Source organism: Erithacus rubecula (genome assembly GCF_903797595.1).
Source record: "Erithacus rubecula genome assembly, chromosome: 18".
Classification (NCBI taxonomy): Eukaryota; Metazoa; Chordata; class Aves; order Passeriformes; family Muscicapidae; genus Erithacus; species Erithacus rubecula.
The window spans coordinates 6,895,446-6,913,114 of NC_136670.1; the positions used below are offsets into that span (position 1 = coordinate 6,895,446).

Here is a 17,669-nt window from a genome sequence, read left to right on the forward strand (position 1 = left end):
GAACTAGACATGTGCCTCTTGTAAGAGGCGCAAGAAGACCCACCAGTTTGGGGGAAGACATGGACCCTGGTCCCCCTGGCATAGAGGGGTTTTGATGACTGGCCCCACAAAAGGATACAGTTCTCATCCCCTTTCCGGTTACGGGGAGGCCCTGGCATGTTCAGCAGGACCAGCTTGGCGTTCTGGGACTTCTTCACAATCACTTCATTGAGCTTCACAGCCGTGTGCATCCTCCGCACGTTGGACTGGTTCCTGTGGGTGACAGCACATGTGGGCACGGGACAGGCACAGTCAGCCTCCAGCCCCACACCATGCCCAAGGGGCCACGGGCACACTGGCCTCCTGCCCTAGAGCAGTGCAGGCTGGGCTGCAGCTCAAACTCGGGGTGCAGCAAGCTTTGCCAGGCACGGCACTGATGACTCTGAGCCTGCACCAGTGGCCATGAGGCACAGGGCCATGCACAGTGCTCATGGGCAGTGGCAACCATGGCTGCTCAGGGCCAGGCCACGTGGGAGTGAGCAGGAGCAGACGGTGTGAGTGTCACCGTGGGTGCCTGAGCCCAGGCTCGCAGGGAGCTGCTGGCAGCATAACAGGGCAGACGAGGAGTGTGTGGTGCGGGCAGTGCGCGGTGCACGGGGCTGGCAGCCAGAGTGAACTGTCTGGCACTGCAGCTGTCACGGCTCACTGAGCCGCCCTCCTGCACAGGGGCAACCCCGATGGCTCCCATCATGCTGCCCCACCAGCACAACCCAGCTCCTTCCACCCCAGCCCCGGCACCCAGCCAAACCCAGACTTACAGGTTCTCCCACTCCCTGCCAGGAGCACGACGGGGTCAGAGAGAGAGAAAGAGAGAGAGAAAGAGAGAGAGAGATATGTGGTGAACACCAGGTGTGGACCCCACTCCTTGCAGCACACCCAGTGTGGGCACCCCATGCCTTGCCAGCACAGTTCTACACAGGAACCCCTCCCCACTTGCCCCCAGCCCCTCTGCAAGGGCACACTCAGAGCACTCGGGCTGCCTGACCACTCCTCAGGACAAGGATCAAGCTGGTGCTGCCGTGGCCCTGCCTGAACCCGCCTGGGGCAGGCAGGGACAGCCAGGATCACAAGGCATGGGTGGGACAAGGTGGCAGCATGGGGGGTCGTACGGCTTCATGTTGAAGAAGTCCTTGATGCCCTCAGGGCTGACAGGGCTCTTGCTCTTGTTCTTCTCAGCAACGGACTTCTCCTTGGTCCAGGTGAGATGCACCTTCTCAGGGGCTGCCTCCACCTCATCACCAGGGGACTGAGAGCTGCTGGAGAAGGTGGTGGCGTTCTTGTCATGGATTAGTTGGACCTGCAGGGGGAAGAGGGGAATGGTGGGCAGGGCCTGGGGCCAGCTACCTGCTTGACTGCATCTTGATACAACCCCTCACCTCCTCCTCTGGCTTCTCCTCGCCATCAGCAGCCTGCTCCTCGGGGACGTTCAGGCGCAGGCGCGTGTTGGCCGGGTTCTTGCGCCGGATGGAGCCACGGGACTCATCTGTGATGCTCTGGATCTGTGTGGGAAGGGTCAGCCAAAGCAGTGGGACACAGGGCTTGGCTGGGCAGAGCCCAGTCTGAAGCACAGTTCTCCATCAGGATGAGCACACAGAGCCGCAGGGCAGCTCTGTTCACATCAGAGCCACCACAGGGGTCAGAGCCCACCCAGCCTGTCCCACAGCCTCACCTCCCGCTCCCGCTCATTCTTGGTGAGGTGCATTTGTTTGAGGATCTGGGAACGCTGCTCCATCACCAGCGTCTTCTCATAGGTGTAGGCAGAGATATCACTCTCATGCTGTGGAGGGAACAGGAGAAATTTGGGGCAAGGTAAGCTGTACCAACTGCTGCCAGCATGGCCCAGCATGTCCCCATGGTGCTGTGTCCCCCCATGGTGCTGTGTGCCCCATGTCAGGCTCTGTCTGGCTCTCTCATGCACAGCATCCCTGACTGCAGCACGTGCCCTGTCTCAGCACTCACCATCTCCACCACCTCCACCTCTGCGGTGATGCGCAGGTGGTACAGGAACGTGGTCAGGTCCTTCTTCATCTGGATGCTGTTGTCATCCATCTGTGCCACCGTGAAGATGCGCATCTTGCACTTACGCCACACCTGCAGGGGATGGGGGAGGCTTGGGCACGGCTCAGGGATGGCTGCAGCCCAAGCCCCAGCCCAGCACTGCAGGGCCCATCACTGCAGAGCCCAGCCTACCTTGTGCTGCCTCAGGAGGAAGGGCAGCAGCATCAGCATCCCCCCATCGTGGACAATCCACCAGACGTCGATGTGCCCCTCGGAGAACCGCTCCTGGTTGCCCGGAAACATGGCAACATTCTTGGCCACCAGCAAGGCCAGGTGCCCAGCTGTGGTCTCTCGCACCAGCTCTGGGAGGGGAAGGGCCACGTCAGCCAGGGCAGCTTGCAGCCCCCCAGGTCCAGCAGCGCCCACCCTCCACGGTGCCTACCAATGAAGTTCCTCCAGGTCTGGTGGTCCTCCTTCTGGCGCCAGCTGCGGGGCCAGCCCACCAGCACCGTGTTGTGCTGCAGCCCCCCCAGCCCGCTGGACTGGATGAGGTGGGACATGCCATCCCGCAGGTTAGAGGAGATCACCACCTGACAAAAGCCCTTCACCTTCTCCGCTTCCATCAGGCGCCGGATGGACTGCAAGGGAGAAGGAAGTCAGAGATCCCAGGGCATTGAATGGCCATGGATCATGGGCACAGCTGTCGGGCCCAGCAGTGACACAGCCCAGGCCAGGTGAGGTACAGGGTGGAAGGTGCAGGGTACAGGGTGCAGACTGTGGGGTACAGAATGGGGGGTGCAGAGTATGGGGTACAGGGCTGTGAGGTGCAGGGTGCAGGCTGTGGGGTACAGGTCTTTGGAGGGTGCCTGGGTCTCTGTGCCCCATGGCAAGCTGGTGGCTTCAGGCCAGGGAGGTGCTACCCAGCGGTGCACAGAGCTGGCACAGGGCTCTGCACCGTGCAGAGTGGAGGGTGTCCTTGTGCCAGGGCTCTGACAGGTGGCAGAGCAGCAATTAGATTATTTACTCAGAGAAATTATAACATGTCTGCATGGGAGAGAAAACTGTTTGTTTCCAAGGGTTTAATCTCATTAATGTGCCACCCCGCGGGTGCAGGGGGTGGGGAATATTCTCACTCTGGCAGGGAAAGGCTCGACTCCCACCTTGCCTGGCACCAGGGCCACAGAGACTGTGGCAAAGGTTGAGGCTGTAGAGTCTGCTCAGCACAGCAGCACAGCAGCCCCTGTCTGAGCACTGTGCTGTGCTGTGACATGCCATGCTGTGCCAAGTCCTACAGCAAATGGCCAAGACTGGGACCAGTGCTTGGCCAGTGCCAGCATCTCTGGTGTCTTGGAGGGGAAGAGGGGTCCAGAGGTCCCTGCGGTGCTGTAAGCACCAGTGAAGCATGGAGTCCTCAGGCTCTGCCTGATGCCCCTCCAAAGCTCTCCAGGCTATCCTGGGGCCACCAGCCCTGGCCATGGGGCAGAAACAACCCTGGGCACCTGGGGACCAAGAGCACCTACTGCTAGCACTGCCTGTTCTGGTGCGGGCAGCTCTCACCTCCTCCGCCCTCTGTGCCTGAGGGTGGTTGTCCAGGAAGGTCCCTTCCAACACAGAGGCCACGATAGTGAGGCCCTTGCCAGCCTTGAGCTGCGATGTGAAGGACAGGAGCTGCGGGTGCACCACGTTCTGCTCCTGATCCCCACGGACCAGAACCAGCAGCTGCGGCCTGGAAGGAGGGTCCTGTAGTCAGTGCCCACACCCAGCCTGTCTCTGCCCCAGAACCCTCCAATCCCCATCTCCCTGCCCAGCCTTACCTCCAGTTTTTGGTGTGCGGGGGCCCTTCCTCCAACCGCAGCAGGGCGTAGCGCGCTGCACTCAGGGACAGGCCCCGGATCCCATCACCCCACTCCTTTTCCGCCCTGCAGGAACCAGCAGCACATAAGGGATGCACATGGCTCTGGCCACAGAGCACCACACTGGCACCCTGGAGCATCCTGGGACAAGCATCCCGGGGGAGCTGAGCTGCCACATTGAGAGGCCATGTGGCCACGGGGGGCTGGCCAGGAGCTGCGGTGCCACAGCCTCCCTTACCCGCGGTACTCGATGTATTTGTAGATGAGGCCGGCGATCAGCATGGCCACCAGCGCGTAGTACCAGGAGCAGATGAACATCAGTGCCAGGCAGAGGCTCATGCCCAGGAAGGACAGGGTCCTGCAGAGAGCACAGAGCTGTCAGCGTGCCCGGGGGTCCCCACAGCGGGCTGTCCTGGGGTGTCCCTGTGCTGCCCCTTCCTGCCCGGCTCACCAGTGGTAGTAGCGGAAGCGGGGCCGCCAGTTGGGCGTCCGCAGCAGCGTTTGCACCGCACACGCCAGGTTCACAAACATGTAGCACATGAGGAAGAACCTGCAGGAGAGAGCAGGGGGCTGAGTGGGTGCACTGCATGGGACTGAAGTCTCAACACCTCTTGGCCTTGGAGTGGCCAATGCTGGATCAGGCCCTGCTGATGACAGAGAAGCAGTGCCGTGGAGAAACCAATCCTCAATGCTGGCCAAGATGGGGCCCCAGAGTCCCTGCAGGGGCCCCCTCTTCCCAGGCAGGGCCCAGGGCAGCAGGTGTTCCCCCCCACCTCGAGGAGCAGACACCCACACACGCCACCCGCTGCTTGAGAAGGTGCGGGTCGACAGCACGCTGCCTACATGGAGAGGATGGGAGCCACCTCGTCCAGGGAGGCGATCAGGATCCCGATCTCGCAGATGCAGGCTGTGAGCAGCAGGGCCCATGTCGGCTCCCCGTTGGCTTTGCCATGGCCAAAGACCTGGAAGTGGAGGGAGAGGGGTGCATGAGGCTCTGCCGTGCTCTGTAGCAAGGGTACTCAGTGCAGCCTGCTGAGACTGAGCACTCCCATATACCCAGCCCTGGCAGGAGCAGGGACTGGGAACAGTGGGTGCCATGAGCTGGCACATGTCCCGTGGGAACCTGCCAGGGCAGCAGTCCCAGGGCTGGCTCCTGCTGACAGTACAGCCCCGTTCCCGGCAGATCCCGACGCTCTCCCCACACGCAGCCCAGCAGCCCCTGTACCCCCGGCAGGGACGAGCCCCAGCTCTCAGCCTGGCCACAGCCAGCACAGAGCCGGGCATCCCGTGCTTGGGACGGACACGCAGCTCGGCGGAGAGCGGCCCCTCCTGTGGCTGCGGGGGGACCGGGGAGGGGGCCGGGGGCGCGTGTCCGGACGCATTAGAGGGTGCGGGCGGAGCGAGCGAGAGCTCGGGCTGGGGCTGGCAAGGAGAAGGAGGGAGGATAAAATTAGCCCGCTCTTCCCTGGGGGGAGCTGTCGGGTTGGATTTGGAGAGATGAGGTTGTGGGAACGCGTCTTCAGAGAGCAGATAAAATATGAAGCGGCACGGCAGCGGGGGGGAGGGAATTCTGACCTTTCCCGACACTCTCCTCCCACCGATACCACAGTCAGAGCCACCACGGCCGCCCACCGCCGTGCCGGTGCCGGTGCCGGTGCCGGTGCCGGTGCCGGCGGGATGAGGGCAGGGAAGCGGGGCGGCTCCGGGGGGAGGCAGGGTGGGTTCCCACCGCTCTCTCACACTGGTGGGGTCTGCAGCCACAGTGGGCGATCAGGTTGGGGAAGCACCGGACTGGGGGGTAACCTACCCTGAGGAAGGGTACGATCCCATCCCTGGAGATGGCTTGCAGGAGGCGGGGGGCTCCGGTGAGACTCTGCAACCCAGCGCCACAGGTGGAGAAGAACGAGCCAATGACAATGACCCACGGGGACGGCCACGCCAGAGTGCCAACCACCAGGTTCCCGTTGACGGCCTCACCAAACCTGTGGGGCATCAGCATCACCTCTGGTTCCATCCCATGTCCCAGCCCCAAAAGCATAAGCACCACAGTGGCACAACCCAGCCCTACACAACGGCAGCATTTTGGGGGGGATGTGACACAACCAGGGAAGGGCCCACCCCCTCAGGGGGTGAGCAATGGAGCAGGGTTAGAGGTTGCCAGGGGTCTGTCCTCATCCCTGTACCCGTTAGTGTGGCCAAGGACAAGGGCAGGTGTGGGACAGGACTCCTTGTCCCTGTGCCGGGGGGGCAATGACGATGCATGCAGTTGGATCCTGTTTGTGTTGGTGCTGCCGACCCAGAAGTGTCACCTGCCACGTGCAGTGAGCAGGGCTGCCCCAGATAAGCAGGAGCACAGGCATCCCTGCCTGTTGACAAACAAGTGGCTGCCTGCAGCCCGGGAGCAGGAGGAATGCAGCAAAACGTGGATGGTTGGGGTGCACACAAGCCCCCAGTGCCTGTTACAAGCTCCATCCCCTCTGCACAGTGACACCCACAAACCCCCCAATGCGCCCATGTCTGCCCAGTGTGTCCTGGTTGCAGCCTTCCCCACAGTTCTGCCTGCTCCGGGGGCTGCCCTTGCCCCAGCCTGCTCCGGGGGCTGCCAGACTCTCCCCCTGCCCCCCATGGCCTTGGGACACTCACTTGTCACGCAGGACAACCCCCTCGATGCATGCTCCAAAGAGGACAACAGAGCTGATATCTGCCAGGTAGTCAAGGAGAGCCAGGAGGATGCAGAGTCCTCCCTGCCCAGCCAGTGGGTGCTGGGACCCTGTCCCAGCCCAGTGAAGCACCGGAGCTGACCTGCCCTGCAGAGCCCACCCACCCTCAGCCCCACAGCCCAGGCTCAGGCAAGCCCTGAAGGATACAGACTGCAGAGGTGGTGGCAATGGCCAGGATGGTGCCCGTGGGGATGGACTTCTGGGCATCCCGCAGATCTCCAGAGCGATTGGAACCGGCCATGATGCCTAGGGAAGGAGGGGATGGTGTCAGGGGGAGCAGAGCTACAGCCCACACCGCCCCAGATACTCTCATGCCAGGCACCGTGTGAGTCCTGGGCACAAGAGAACTCAGCTCGGCGTGCACCAGGATGGGAAGCAGACAGGATAGGCAGAGGAGAAGGCGCTGATGTGGCTGGGGGTATGAAGCCTGCTCTTCTCATCCCCCCGAGCACTTCCCCCCCTACCCCAAACCGCAGTCTGAGGCCACTCAAGGATTAGGCTCAAAAGCTCTCAAGTGCTTTGTCTCATTAGCCCTTAATTAGCTCAAGCAGGGACGGTGGCTGCCGCAGGGGCAGGGACAGGGTCCAGCCCCGACGCTGCTCTGGGAGGGCAGGAGGTCACGCAGGGACACGGCTGCACAGGCGGGTTCAACACAGCCCGAGGGATGACCTGTGCAGCAGCCGGGGCCGGACCGCACAGCCCGCGGCACCGGGGGACACGGTCCTGCAGAAACCGGGACCTGCTGGGCAATGGGCACCGGAGGGAGAGCAGCGGAGGCTGCGCGGTTGCCGGAGACCCCGCAGCGCCGGACCCTCCAGCGCTCGCCATGCCCGGGGCACCCCGGGGGCTCCCGCTGGCCCCGGCGAGCTGCAGGGAGCCCCGTCGGCTGCGCCCCGCTCGGCTCCGCAGCGGGACTGGGGCGGGGGGGGCTCCTCTGCCCCCGGAGAGCTAAAAATACCCAAGCGGCGGGACGTCAGCGCGCACCGGGCGGCACCGTCAGATCTGGAGCGCGGGCGGCTGCGTGGGAGGCGATGGCGACCGGCCGCCCCCGCGCCGCCGCTGTCACCGCCGCTGTCACCCACGGCGGGGGTGGCACACGGAGCGGGGCCGGCGGCGACTCCCACCTGTGACCGAGGGGAAGTAGATGCCGACGAGCAGAGTGAAGTAGGACGTCATGTCGCTGAAGACGTAGGGCTGGTCCATGTCCACTGGGGTGTCGGGGGAGCTCACTGAGGGCAGCCCCCGCTTCTCCACGATCACTCCTTTGGTCAGGTATGAGCTCCAGAGGTTCTCTGTGGGGAAGAAGGAACCCGGGCAGTGCTGCTGGCATGAGATGCCCGTGAGATACACCCAGCACAGCATCCCCACCCCACAGGGATGGAGCTGGGGGGTTTCTGGTTCTCCCACCCCTTCCCTGGCCTCACTGAGCAGCTGGCTCAGACAGAAGACCGGGCTACGGGCATCCACAGGGTGAGGCTGGCAGCACAGGTGGGCAACCAGAGCAGGTACATACTGCTGCTGGCAGTGTCCCCACAAGATACTGGAGCAGCTGACATGGGATTGCAGTAGCAAATAATTAAGAGGGTAATATAATTAATGCTGATCAACACAGGTTTAAGAGAAGTGGATCGTGTCAAAGTAACTTGATAACGTTTTTGATGGGATTATGAGTGCGGGGCTGATGTAACAGGCTTAGTGTCCCTCCGTGTGCTGCTCTGGCTGCAGATTGCGGGGAGAAACTGGAGCAGTGGAGAGCAGCCAGCACCGGGCAGGACGGGCAGAGGCAACTGCCCTTGGCATGTCACTGCCAGGGGGATGCAGAGAGGGGCAAAGGGGCCTGCAGGGACCACCCCTCAGCCCCTGTAGTGAGACCCTTTCATGGCTGCTCACAGCTGACAGATGGGGCTGGCAGCCCTTGTTGGCCTTGCCTGTCTCATCCTCCCAGAAATGTGTGTTTCTCCCTACAGGAAGACCCCTCACCTGGGGCACAGCAAACCCCAGTCATCTCTGCTAGGGCCAAACTGTGCCATCCATCTTAAGATGCTGCTAACCTGCTCATCATTGCCACCAGCCACCCCAGAGTGGGGTCCTGGCTCTGTCCTGATGTCCCCAGTGCAAGAGCATTTGCTGCCTGTTGCCCTGAGAGAGACCAGCTGGGTGGGTGGGGGTCTGCACCCCCTCCCCAGCAGCACCACTGCCAAGAGGAGCAGGTTCCTCCCAGCAGCCAGGAATTCTTTATCTGACCCAAGTGACATCAGAGCAGGACACCGTCAGGAGGCTCCCAAACACCCTGTGACTGCACTCCACTAATCACGGTCACAGCCGCAGCCCTGAGCACCACGTGCTTAGCCAGTCTGAGCTCCCATGCCTGTGTCCATGCAAACACCAGGGCAGGATGGCTGGGGCAGTCCTGCAGCCATCAGGAAGGACTGATACTGCTCATGGCTCTGCTGCTTTCCTGAGTCCAAACAACCACTCCAGCACGGGGGTCTGCAGACACCCTCTGAATGTGGCACAGAGCATCAGCCTCTGCCACCCACTGCTGAGCGTGAGCACCTGGCAGATGTACCAGCATTTCCACAAAAACAGGTCATAAGTGGCTCCTCCCAGCAGCTTCATGCATCTTTCTGTAGTCCTGGCTACTCTCCCAGCAGGGCTGTAGCCACAGCAGCTAAGTGGCCCCAAGGGGTGATTGCTTCTCTCAAAACCTCAATCAATACCAGCCTTTCCAAAGGCCAAGGGGAAGCAGAGGGAGGATGTATTCCTCCCCAGCCTTTGGGCATCACTCTGAACCACCCTGCTGGCTGACACAGACTGCGTGCAGGTGGCTGCAGCGCCCTGCTCTGTCACCCAGTGCAGGAGTCTGTCCCACTGCCCAGCACAGCATGAGCACTGTGCCTCAGGAGCAGAGCATTCTCCAGCAGAGATCACCCACATGCCCTCCCACCTGGACCTAGCACTGTTTGCCCCCACAACACCCGGCATGGCTGAGGAACCATGCTTAGCATGGCCTCCCACAGCACACCTCCACCAGCCCAGCAGGCACAGCCACTGCTCCACCACAGCTCCCTCACACTTCCTTCTCCATGCTTCCATTCCCATGCCCTCATGCCCATGTTCCCATGCCTCTCTGCATGTGCTCACCTTGGATGAGGCCGCTGGCAGCGCCAGGAATGCCCTCGATCTCCGTGACATTGTTCATGGTGAAGTACTCATCACAGGTCGCATTGAGGAAGCGGGAGGTGCAGAAAAGCTCCCAGAGCTTGGAGCCAACTGTCTCATTCCCCTCCACCACCATCTTGGTGCAGAGGTCAAAGCCATGGCGTGAGAGGGTCCTGTTGCCCAGGAGGCAGATCCTGGGGGAACACAGACACTCAGCACTCAGCATTTGCATGCCCCAGCCCTGCTGCATCCCTGCAGGACCCCCTACTCACGGGAAGCTTGGTGGGTCAAAGGCTGATTTGATGACACCAGCATAGATGGCAAGGATGGAGAGGATGACACAGCCCAGGAAGACCAGGGCGAATTTGTTGACGTACTTGACACCCACGAACACGACGGTGGCCATGCAGGTGAGCACACAGGTGCCGTACACACGCATGTTGTTGAGCATGGCGGCCGCCTCCCCGCTGGCGTCCTCTGCCTTGAAGATGGCCATGGCTGGGAAGATGTAGGCCTGGAAAAGAGTCATGGCATCACCACCTGGTTAACAGCCTGCAGAGGGGACCCCAGGGAAGGGTCCTTCAGGCCCCCTGCCCCGCCAGGAGCTCAGCCCATGGCAGTGCACAAGGCAAGGACCAGGTACCTACCAGCAGGATTTCGATGGTGCCCAGGATGTACATGGCACCGGCAAAGGTGGTGCCCAGGTAGAAGCAGAGCCCCACAGCCCCACCAAACTCAGGTCCCAGGGAGCGTGAGATCATGTAGTAGGAGCCACCCGCTGTCAGAGAGAGCAAAAGTGGTTCCCAGCCAGACCCCAGTGACACCCTCAGCCCTGTCAGGAATCCCAGAGGGCAGACTGGAACCAGGATAGCCATAGGCCCTGCTCCGGCACTAAGCAAGATGCAGAGCAGCAGGAGTGACCACACAGGCAGAATCATTCCCCAAGAGCCCAGCAGCCAGGTGCAAGGGCCAATGGCACAGGTGTTCCCTGGACACCAGACAGGAGCTGGAGCCCCAGGAGCCTGGGCCATACTCTGCTCCATCCTCCCAGAGGAGCCCTTAGAGCTGGGCTGCCAGGATCGATGGTCCCGCTGCGGCAGCAGGATGATAAATAGCTTTAATTACACCCTGTCAGTGCCGTGCCCAGCCTGGCGCAGCTCACGGCTCCCCAGGGCTCTGCCGGGCTGGCATGTTCTGCGGGAGGGCACCCACCAGCCACAGCCCACGGTGCGTCCCGGGGGGGCAGAGCCCACACACGGCAGCGTCCGGGGCTCCGGTGGGAGAGCCATCGCATCACCCGGCCCGTGGCACCCTGCACGCCCCGCTCCCATCCTCCTGCCGGTGCCTCCCGGCTCCCCGGGCCTCGCCAGTCTGGCGGAGGGAGGAGCCGCGGCTGGCGGCTCTCGCTGCCATCTGCACCTCGCGGCTTTGGGGACGGGTGGCGGCTCCGCGCTCCCCCGGGCCCTGGGGATCCCGCGCGGGCTGGCGGCAGAAGGCTGGGAGAGGCTAGCAGCCCCGGGGGATGCTCTCTGGGAAAAGCCCCTGCAGGCACTCCACCCGGCGGGGACCGGCTGCCCGCACACGTGGAACAACGCGGGGACGCGAGCTCGGCTCTACCTGGCACCACTCCGTTGGTGGCGATGGCACTCATGGAAATGGCCGTCAGCATCGTCTGCAGGAAGAAACACAGTGTGAGCACCCGGCGGAGCTGGGCAGAGGGACAGGGGAGTGGAAGGGAGAGCTGGGGCCATGCTAGGACATGGGGCTCCCTGGGGCCACGCTGACATGTGCCACAGGGCAGGGATGCCCAGGGGGGATGAATGGATAGATGGATGTGTGGGTGGGCAGGCAGGGCTGTTGGCTGGCAGCACAGCTGAGAGAGCTGAGCCTTTGGAGGGTCTGGCAGTGCTGGGAGAGCTCAGGCTGCCCAGGACACTGGACAAGGTCTTCCCAGCCTTTGCCCTGGGGTGACTGTCCTGGCGAGGTGGCTCTCTGTGTGGTACCAGAGCAGGGGACCCCTGGCACAAGCCCCCACATGGCAGCTATAATCTGGGTCACCATTTGAGCACCATTCCACTGCTGATTTCCCTGGGAAGCTGAAGGCTTCTCCTTGCTCTAAGTGGGGCAGGGGCTAGGGCAGGGGCAGAAGATGAGCAGGGCATGGGGGGCTGGCAGCTAGTGCACCTCTCTATAGTCCAGCCAGCCAGATTGGTGACCCCCAGGCAATGGGCAAATGTGGAGCCTTATCTGGCTCCAAAACTCACACAAGAGCAGCAGAGGAACACCATGCAGAATGACTCCATGATGCCAGCAATCCCCACCACCCAGGTGAGACGCAGGAAGAGGATGACTCCAAAGATGTTCTGGAGGCAGGGCAGGTAGACACCCATGAAGGTGCCCATCCGTGGGGCCTGTTGAGGGAACAGCAGTTACGAGGGCTCAAGGGCTTTACTGTCAGAGGAGCAAGAGGTCCCGCTCCTTCCACAAAGCAGCCAGGAACCCAGGGTAAAACTGCCCCTGGTTGAGGCCATGGGTTCTCCTGTTCCCAGGACAGTGGCCTGGCACTACATAGGCAGGGGCAGGAGAGGGAGGGAATGTAACCTCCCTCCTGAGTCCTCACCTGCACCGGCTTCTTCTTGCCTCCATCATTGTTCTCAGCCTCCTCGTGCTCCCGGCTGCCCTGTGGCAGGTTGGTGTAATTGGCCAGTCCACTCAACAGGGACGAGACCATAGGGCTTGTGTCCATCTCCTCCTGTGGAGAGCAGGTCCCCAGTCATGAGGACAGTTCCTTGGGACCCCAGCCAACCCCAAGAGACTTCACCAGATCTACCCCACTGCTGCCCCTGCAGGAATGGCTTTGGCAGTGGGCTCTGGCATGTCCCAGTGCCCAGGGTGCAGGTTGGGTGCTGTGGAACAGCTGCTTAGCTCAGCTCCCTCCCCCACCCCACTGCCTGTATGCCCTACCTCGAAGAGGGCCATGTTCTTGCCATCGTACTCTTTTCCCTTCTCCAGGTCTGTGCTGTTAATGAAAGGGCTGCTCTCCTTGGGATTGCCATCGCCTGCGGAGACACCACTGAGTCAGTCAGACACCCCCTGCCCCACCCACACCCCACACCTGGAGAACATCCACCCCACAGGGCCACCTGTGAGGGGTCACAGCTGCCCGTGGCTCCCGCAGGAGAGCTGCCAGCGCTGTGGGCACCACGCTCGTGCCCAGTCCCGACATCCCAGCCCCCAGCACACCTCCCACAGCACACACGGGCAGGGGCTGCCATCCCCAGCAAACACACGCTGCCCTGGCCGGTCGTGCTGGAGCCGCTGGAGCGCATCCACGCGGTGAGGCAAGCAGAGAGGACCCGGGGAGCCCCCGCGGGATGCAATAACTCACGGCAGGGGCACCCGCGGGTGAGCGCGCTGGGACTGCCCTCAGCGCTGGCTGCAGGGCAGGGTCGGGACGGTGTCAGCACCAGCGCAGAGGGGACGGTCCCGGCACGGTGCCTGAGAGTGGGGCCAATGGCCAGGTGTCTGGTCCTCCTCCCAGACATGCACCACAGGAGTGGGGGCCACAGGGCAGGAAGGCATCCAGAGGTGATATCACTGAGGGCAGATGGAGCCCCGGGCAGTGGAGCCACCCACAGCAGAGCCAGGCACATAGAACTACCATGACAGGGGCCACAGCCACTCTCTGCATTAATGACCTAGTGCAGAAAACCTGGAGTTGGCTTAATAGTGATGAAAACAGCTGAGCTGCAGAGCAGCAGAAATAAATCAAGCTGGAAATGGAGCAGCAGTAAGGATGGTGCTGCTGGAGCAGCACAGCTCCAAGAGAATGCTCCGAGCAGAGAGGGAGCAGGGCATGGGGGCCAGGACCCAAAGGATACAGTCCTGGGCAGAGCAGCTGAGGAGACACCCACTGCATGAGGAAACCTGGGCAGCCCCCAGTCTAGTCCCCAGCCCTCAGTGAGGGGAGAGAGGCTCCCTGCCACACAGTCATCCCACCACCCCAGCCCTGCAGCCAGAGCAGTCACACTGCCATTGGCCACCGCACTGCTGGGCAGGCTGCCCACACGGGCAGGGTCACAGACCAGCTCCACACTTTGGGCCAGGGAGAGAATTGCCCCCTCCACCATCCTTCAGCATGGAGTCTATGAGTGCTCCAGGGCAGAGGGATGGCAGTGTAGGCACTCACTCATGGTGGTAGCCACAAGACAGACCCTGTGACCGTTTGGAGCACCCTGGTCCTTTGAAGACTGCCATTCTCCTGCCAGTTGACTCATATTTGGGATCCTGGAAGCCCGTGTGCAGTGGTGATTCACCATCTGCAATTCCCTGGCAGACAGGGTGCTCCTGGCTGACCAGGAGGTGAAGCTTCAAGTGCTACAGGTGACATCGACCTGCAGGCTGACCCCCAAGTCCCAGCATTCCTGGGCTCCTCCAGCATGGGGCAGCAGGGCAGCATTGTCCCTAAGGGCACAGCCAAACACCAAAGCACAGCTCACAGGCCCCTCCTGTGGAGGAATGGCCATGGCAGTGGCACTGGGACACCCTGGCCCACAGGCTTCACTCCAGAGTCCCCTTGGACACATACCCAGCACCCCAGATTGTACCACTGGCATGTGCCTGCCCTTTATCTCCCACAACGGGTCTCATCACAAACGTCATGCTCTCCTTGCTCTGTGTTTGGACTAAAGCCCCACCGAACCCTGCTGTCATTAGGTACAGCAATGGCGTGGGCTGGCAACCGCCCACTCGCCACAGCTGCTGCCCATCTACACTCTGGGGACCACACTGATGTGCAATGTCCATCATGCTGACAAGATACCCTCCAGGCTGATGCTGTGGCCATGCCCAGTGTGGCGTACCAAGGCTGCAGGAGCAGGGCTGGCTGGAGCTCACCTCCCCCTTGGGGCTGGGTGGCACCAGGGGACACGCGCAGCTGGGGAGGGAGATGTGCTCGAACCGTGGCGAGGCTCTGGGACCCCTCCGGGAGCACGGAGCCCGCGGGGGCCTCGCCTCACCGCCTGGTACTCAGCGACGACATCACCGTGCAGGTTTCCATGGCAACGGCGAGCCACGGCCGCCTCGGCTCCCGCTCTTATGTAACGGCGCAGGCAGCCGGACGCTGGCCCCGCATGGCACCCGCCACCGGAGCCCGAGGGATGCAGCGGCCGGACCCCCGGGCCCGGCCCGCCCCGACCCCACGGCACTGGCCCTGCTGGGCTCCACCCCACAGCAGCACCCTGGGGTGCCCACGCTCCGTCCCGCGGCACCACAACAGCACCCACAGCTCGCAGCCCCTCCACCCCCACCTCTGGCCAGCGCTCCTCACGCCGGGGCCACGGCCCGTGCTGACATCACCCAGGCTGCTGGGGCTGGCCCGTGGCGCAGGAGCCCCTCGCCTGGTGATGCTGCTGCGAGGACCAGCACTGGGAGAGGCCCCGGGCTGGCGAGCATGAGGATGCTGCACGGCTCGGGGAGACTCTCAGCCTCCCACGTCGCTCTAGCCCCACAGACTGGAAGGAGTTAAACACCAGGGCGCAGGGTCCCAGGTGACAAAGCGCTCCCGCTCCTGCTCCTGCTCCTGACGGAGACCATTTTGCCGCAGCGGGGCTGGTGCAGCCTCTCCCCTGTAGCTGCCTTAGACCCGTGGTCTGAAGTAAGGGGCAGGCAGGGCAGGCAGGGCAGGCAGGAGCAGGCAGCGCAGGCAGGAGCAATGCACCCGTCCCTCACCTGCCACTGTCACGGCCAGCCCTGCCCGGCGGCACAAATGGCGTGCTGCCTCCTGGCCCTGGGGACACGTGGGACACTCCAGTTCCACCAATGCCCACGGAGCTGCCCCTGCCCTGCTTCCCCAGTGCAGCCAGGACAGAGCAGCGCCGGGCCGGAGCGCTGGACGGGGCTAGCAGCCCGAGCCGGGACAGGCGGTGTGAGCAGTGCGGAGCAGAGCAGAGCCGTGCCAGGCTTCGATCCCGGCGCTCAGCCGCCCCCCTCCCCAGGGATCACTCAACATGAAATCGGCCTTTTAATTTGCTGCGGCGGCTGGAAGGGCTGGCGGCGGGATCGCTGGCAGGAACCCGCAGCCCCGCCGTGGGCACCGCGCAGCCCCACTCTCGGCAGGGCTTCCACCAACCTGCCTGCCCGGGGCAGCCCAGAGCAAAAGCGGCAGCGCCAAATGACCGTCACAGCACCCTCGGAGCCCCCCAAGGCAGCGCCCAGACACAAGCACCAGCCACAATTTGATCTTCTAATGGCTTTTCACTTAGCCCTAAATTGGGTTGGGAAGCGTCATGTCCCTTATCCCAAATCCTCCCTAATCGCTTTACACGGCGCAGGGCACTGAGCACTGGCTGGGGTAGCCCCAACAGCCACCCCCCACAGGCTAATTAACCCGAGCTGCTGCCAAGCTTGCTACCCGGCCACAGCGGCCCGTCCCCTCCGCAGCATCCAGAGCACAGCGAGCCCCAGCCAGGCACATCGGGCACTAGGGCTGCGGCACTGCCCGGGAGGTGCAGCGGGTGGTGGGGATAGCCCCGACCTCACAGCCCTCCGAACCTCCGTCTGTGCTCCTGCACAGGGCTGCTGACAGCTCCGGGATCCCCTGTGCCACTCCCACGCCAGTCCCCTCAGCCCCAGGGGCAGCAGCGGTGCAATGGCTGCTCATGGCACTAGGGATGCCCTGGGGCTCCCCTGGCGGTACACAGGACACCTTGACTTTTACCACAGGACACCTGGACTCCCGGGGCTCTGCCTGCAGCAAGGGGCACCCCAGGGTGACCCCAGCAGGCCAGCAAGCACATGGGCAAGCACGTGGCCCTGGCTGATGTCCCCAGCTGCTGCCGTTTTGCAAGAGCTGCTGGCCAGGGAGGCCACACTGCTGTTCTGTCACCTCCGGCTATGAAGGGGACTTGGCTGTACACACACTGCCTGGCCCTGGGCTGTTGGCCTGGGGTGCCTAAAGCAGATGGAGATGGCCAAGATATTCTTATGGCAGAAGCATCTCTGCACCCATCCTGCTTCCTTCTACCTGCACAGGAGTGGCTGACAGCTGTCCTGGGGAGAGCGACCCTTGGAGGGGCCACACAGCCCTTGCAGCCCCACTGAGACAGAGACCACTGATGATCAGAGCAGTGCTGGCTTGTGCTGGCAGTGTCACAGCAGAGCCAGCTCCAGCTGCAGCGTGGCAGGGGAGCGGGGGTGGGGGTCAGGGCTGGGATGATGGAGTAGGATGCTACCCCCATCCCAGGGCTACACTTTCCCCCTCCAGTCAGCAAGCGCACCTAGTGGCCTTTTGGGCTGCATTCCTTCACTGCCTGACCCAAATTGGACCAACTGCTACTTCAGACCTATCCTCTTCCTTCCTAAACCCAGGATTATCCTCCCTTTGATCAGCCGGCCCTGCAGCGCAGGATTTCCAGCACAGGCGTTTTGGCTGGCTGCATTTAAACAGCTTCCCAGATTCTCCGACAGTCCAAGCCCTGCCTTGGAAATGGCCGTGGACACAAGTTCCAGCAAAGCTCCTGGTCCGGGATATGGGCTCCCCAGGCATCTCAGTGTCCCTGGGCTGGGTGGCAGCATGGCACCCTGCAGTGGGGCTGCGGCTGACATCCCAACACCCCAACCAAAGCAGTGCAAGGTGCCAGTCTGGACACTGCAGGCAGCAGCCCTGCCTGTTCCCTGCTCCCACCATCTCCCCAGAGGGTCTGCACTGGTCCAGCCCTACTTGGATTGCTGGGGCTGGAGCCCTTCCAGCCCTTGTCCTTCAGTTCGTGCATGCTGTCCAGAGCACAACCTGAGTGGGGACACTGCTGACCTTTCTGACAAATAAGGCCTAAGTGGCACCCAGGGCATCAGTGGTCATACTGTGCTTGGCAAGATGCTGGACAGCCAACACTGGAGC

The 17,669-nt window shown here is 62.7% G+C and overlaps 1 protein-coding gene across 5 annotated transcripts in view; it reads right to left on the minus strand.

Annotated features, from left to right (window-relative positions):
• Positions 1 to 17,669, minus strand: part of SLC12A5 (solute carrier family 12 member 5) — a gene marked incomplete at its 5' end in the record, with an annotated part of 31,294 nt that overhangs the window by 5,087 nt on the left and 8,538 nt on the right. For 3 of the 5 annotated variants that reach the window (XM_079321466.1, XM_079321465.1, XM_079321468.1), the window contains 24 exons: positions 119 to 252; positions 798 to 812; positions 1,149 to 1,336; positions 1,416 to 1,538; positions 1,709 to 1,816; positions 1,999 to 2,130; positions 2,230 to 2,399; positions 2,480 to 2,675; positions 3,595 to 3,763; positions 3,852 to 3,956; positions 4,129 to 4,248; positions 4,342 to 4,440; positions 4,734 to 4,852; positions 5,698 to 5,872; positions 6,534 to 6,591; positions 6,758 to 6,856; positions 7,735 to 7,902; positions 9,755 to 9,966; positions 10,045 to 10,286; positions 10,420 to 10,550; positions 11,390 to 11,444; positions 12,037 to 12,183; positions 12,393 to 12,524; positions 12,737 to 12,831. In XM_079321466.1, coding sequence (XP_079177592.1) covers positions 119 to 252; positions 798 to 812; positions 1,149 to 1,336; positions 1,416 to 1,538; positions 1,709 to 1,816; positions 1,999 to 2,130; positions 2,230 to 2,399; positions 2,480 to 2,675; positions 3,595 to 3,763; positions 3,852 to 3,956; positions 4,129 to 4,248; positions 4,342 to 4,440; positions 4,734 to 4,852; positions 5,698 to 5,872; positions 6,534 to 6,591; positions 6,758 to 6,856; positions 7,735 to 7,902; positions 9,755 to 9,966; positions 10,045 to 10,286; positions 10,420 to 10,550; positions 11,390 to 11,444; positions 12,037 to 12,183; positions 12,393 to 12,524; positions 12,737 to 12,831 — 3,192 coding nt within the window. Of the gene's footprint in view, positions 1 to 118; positions 253 to 797; positions 813 to 1,134; positions 1,337 to 1,415; positions 1,539 to 1,708; positions 1,817 to 1,998; positions 2,131 to 2,229; positions 2,400 to 2,479; positions 2,676 to 3,594; positions 3,764 to 3,851; positions 3,957 to 4,128; positions 4,249 to 4,341; positions 4,441 to 4,733; positions 4,853 to 5,697; positions 5,873 to 6,533; positions 6,592 to 6,757; positions 6,857 to 7,734; positions 7,903 to 9,754; positions 9,967 to 10,044; positions 10,287 to 10,419; positions 10,551 to 11,389; positions 11,445 to 12,036; positions 12,184 to 12,392; positions 12,525 to 12,736; positions 12,832 to 17,669 lie in introns of all 5 variants that reach the window. The other 2 variants (XR_013776297.1, XM_079321467.1) reach the window with 2 other exon arrangements.